The sequence below is a fragment of the Heterodontus francisci genome, chromosome 28 (genome assembly GCF_036365525.1).
Source record: "Heterodontus francisci isolate sHetFra1 chromosome 28, sHetFra1.hap1, whole genome shotgun sequence".
NCBI classification, from domain to species: domain Eukaryota; kingdom Metazoa; phylum Chordata; class Chondrichthyes; order Heterodontiformes; family Heterodontidae; genus Heterodontus; species Heterodontus francisci.
This window is the reverse complement of record NC_090398.1, coordinates 18,263,266-18,265,263: the sequence shown is the minus strand read 5'-3', so window position 1 is coordinate 18,265,263 and position 1,998 is coordinate 18,263,266. Positions and strand designations below refer to the sequence as shown.

General features: G+C 39.7%; 1 protein-coding gene across 1 annotated transcript; it reads left to right on the top strand.

The window, feature by feature from the left end:
- Nucleotides 1-345: 345 nt before the first annotated feature.
- LOC137385242 (probable G-protein coupled receptor 139) lies at nt 346-1,734 on the top strand. The gene is made up of 2 exons (XM_068060226.1): nt 346-415; nt 824-1,734. The coding sequence occupies exons 1-2, from the start codon at nt 346-348 to the stop codon at nt 1,732-1,734; spliced, it is 981 nt and encodes a 326-aa protein (XP_067916327.1).
- Nucleotides 1,735-1,998: the final 264 nt, after the last annotated feature.

Genomic DNA, 1,998 nt, shown 5'->3' with positions numbered 1-1,998 from the left:
GGTTGGAGTGTAGGACAGCATCAGGACAATTCATGCAAAGGGAGCTACTTTGACTGGTCCTGTGGGAATAGGATCCATATTCATTCAACTTGTAAAGAATGTTTGAATTTTGTATTGTTAAAAAAATTGTCTTAATGTTAACCTTTTCCTTAGTTCTGAATTGTCAGGAAAGAAAAAACAACTTACCGAGTGTATTTGTTAAATGACTACAACCAATGCTAATTATGATGAAAGCTAATTGACTCCTTGGAGGATTCATTTGCGCATAAATATAGGTTCCCTCACACAAGCTGAGAAGTGAGCCAGTCCTTCAACTCCAACAGCTTTCATCCATTCTCACATAATATGGGGAAACCAGTTATTCTGCTGATGAAAGACATTTACTACCCGATTGTCGCAGCCCTGGGTGTCCTTGGTGAGCCATTAGAAACTATTTGTTCATAATTTGTCTTTACTATCTCCTTGTTTAGACCATATGTTGCATAAGAAACCATGTTTCTCCGATTTCAGCATTACACAGTCGGTGGTTACTGGAGCAAACTTGTGAACCAGGGGTCCACACTTTCTCTGTTTCCCTTAATCTGATAACCTTACTGATGTTAAAATGTTGTTTGAAGGTCTGATGCAAAGAATCAAGTGTCACCCGTGCAGAGTGAGTGCTATAGCAGCTCATTAAAATATATGGTCAGGTTTCCCAGGAAATGGCTACACAGCTAATCCTATAAAATCACACTGAATGGAGTAAAATGCTGTTAACAGATATCGCCATATATATTTCAAACAATCATTAAAACATTATTTATGTCGTCACTCTTTCTTACAGTGAACTTGGTGACAATTATAATTCTCTCCCGAAGAAAGTGCGGCCTTTCCAAATGTATTTCTGTTTATATGGTGGCCATGGCAACAGCAGATCTCTTGGTTCTGATCATCAACGTAATATTGTATCGTATTTTCAGCTATCAATTTCCACTTTCATTCCTGTCTTACACTCCCGTGTGTAGGATTATTATATACATAGGTACCGTCACCTTTGATTTGTCTGTTTGGTTCACAGTCTTCTTCACATTTGACCGTTTTGTTGCTGTCTGCTTCCAGAAGTTTAAAACAACATATTGCACAGCAAGAACTGCAGGTGTGGTAATAACAGTGTTCTGTTTCTTGAGTTTTATCAAGAACATTTGCTTTTTATTTGCATACGAACCTCAGCAAATAGTTAACAAGGTGCAGTGGGGCTGTCGGGCAAGCGTGGATTTTTTTTCCTCACCACTCGGTACAGCGTGGATCTGGTTTCACAGCGCCTGGCTCGTTTGGCTTCCTTTTACTTTAATTGTCTCATTTAATTGTTTAACCATTGGACGTATTTTAGTGGCCAATAGAACCCGCAGGAAACTCTGGAGCAACAGAAGTGAGAATCACAGTGATTCAGAAATGGAGAACCGCAGGAAATCCATTATTTTATTGTTCACTGTGTCAGGCAGTTTTCTCCTGTTGTGGTTGACAGCTGCCGTGAGTTTCGTGTCGACCAGACTGACAAACACCAATAATTACCGAGGTGACCGCACAGCTCCTGGATATATCGCCACTGAAACCGGAACTTGCCTTAAGTTTTTGAGCTGTATTCAAAACCCATGCATTTATGCAGCGACCCAGAGGAAATTCAGAGAAGAGCTGAAGAATGTGTTGAAATCTCCCTGGGCAGTGGTCCTGAGATTAGTTCGAAAATGCGGATAAAATTAAAGGAAACTTGTTCACATCTGAAGCTCAATTTTAACTCATTTCCATCGTTCAACATCCTTTTCGGTAATGTGAAAAGTAGATTCGCTCTTGTACACACTGTTTGTAGCAGTTTGTGGCAGTTTGATACCTTCATTGCATTCTTTCTTCACACCTCCTTCATTGAGTAAACATAACTTACTCCTGTAAATTCAGCACATTTGAAGTTCACGTTTCAAAGATAACAATGATGGGTTTCAGCAATGGCGTCGGATATGTGAT

Coding starts and splice junctions, on each gene's coding strand:
- LOC137385242 (XM_068060226.1), top strand. CDS start 346: ATGGGGAAACCAGTTATTCTGCTGATGAAAGACATTTACTACCCGATT. Junction 416..823: donor CGCAGCCCTGGGTGTCCTTG/GTGAGCCATTAG, acceptor TCTTTCTTACAG/TGAACTTGGTGACAATTATA.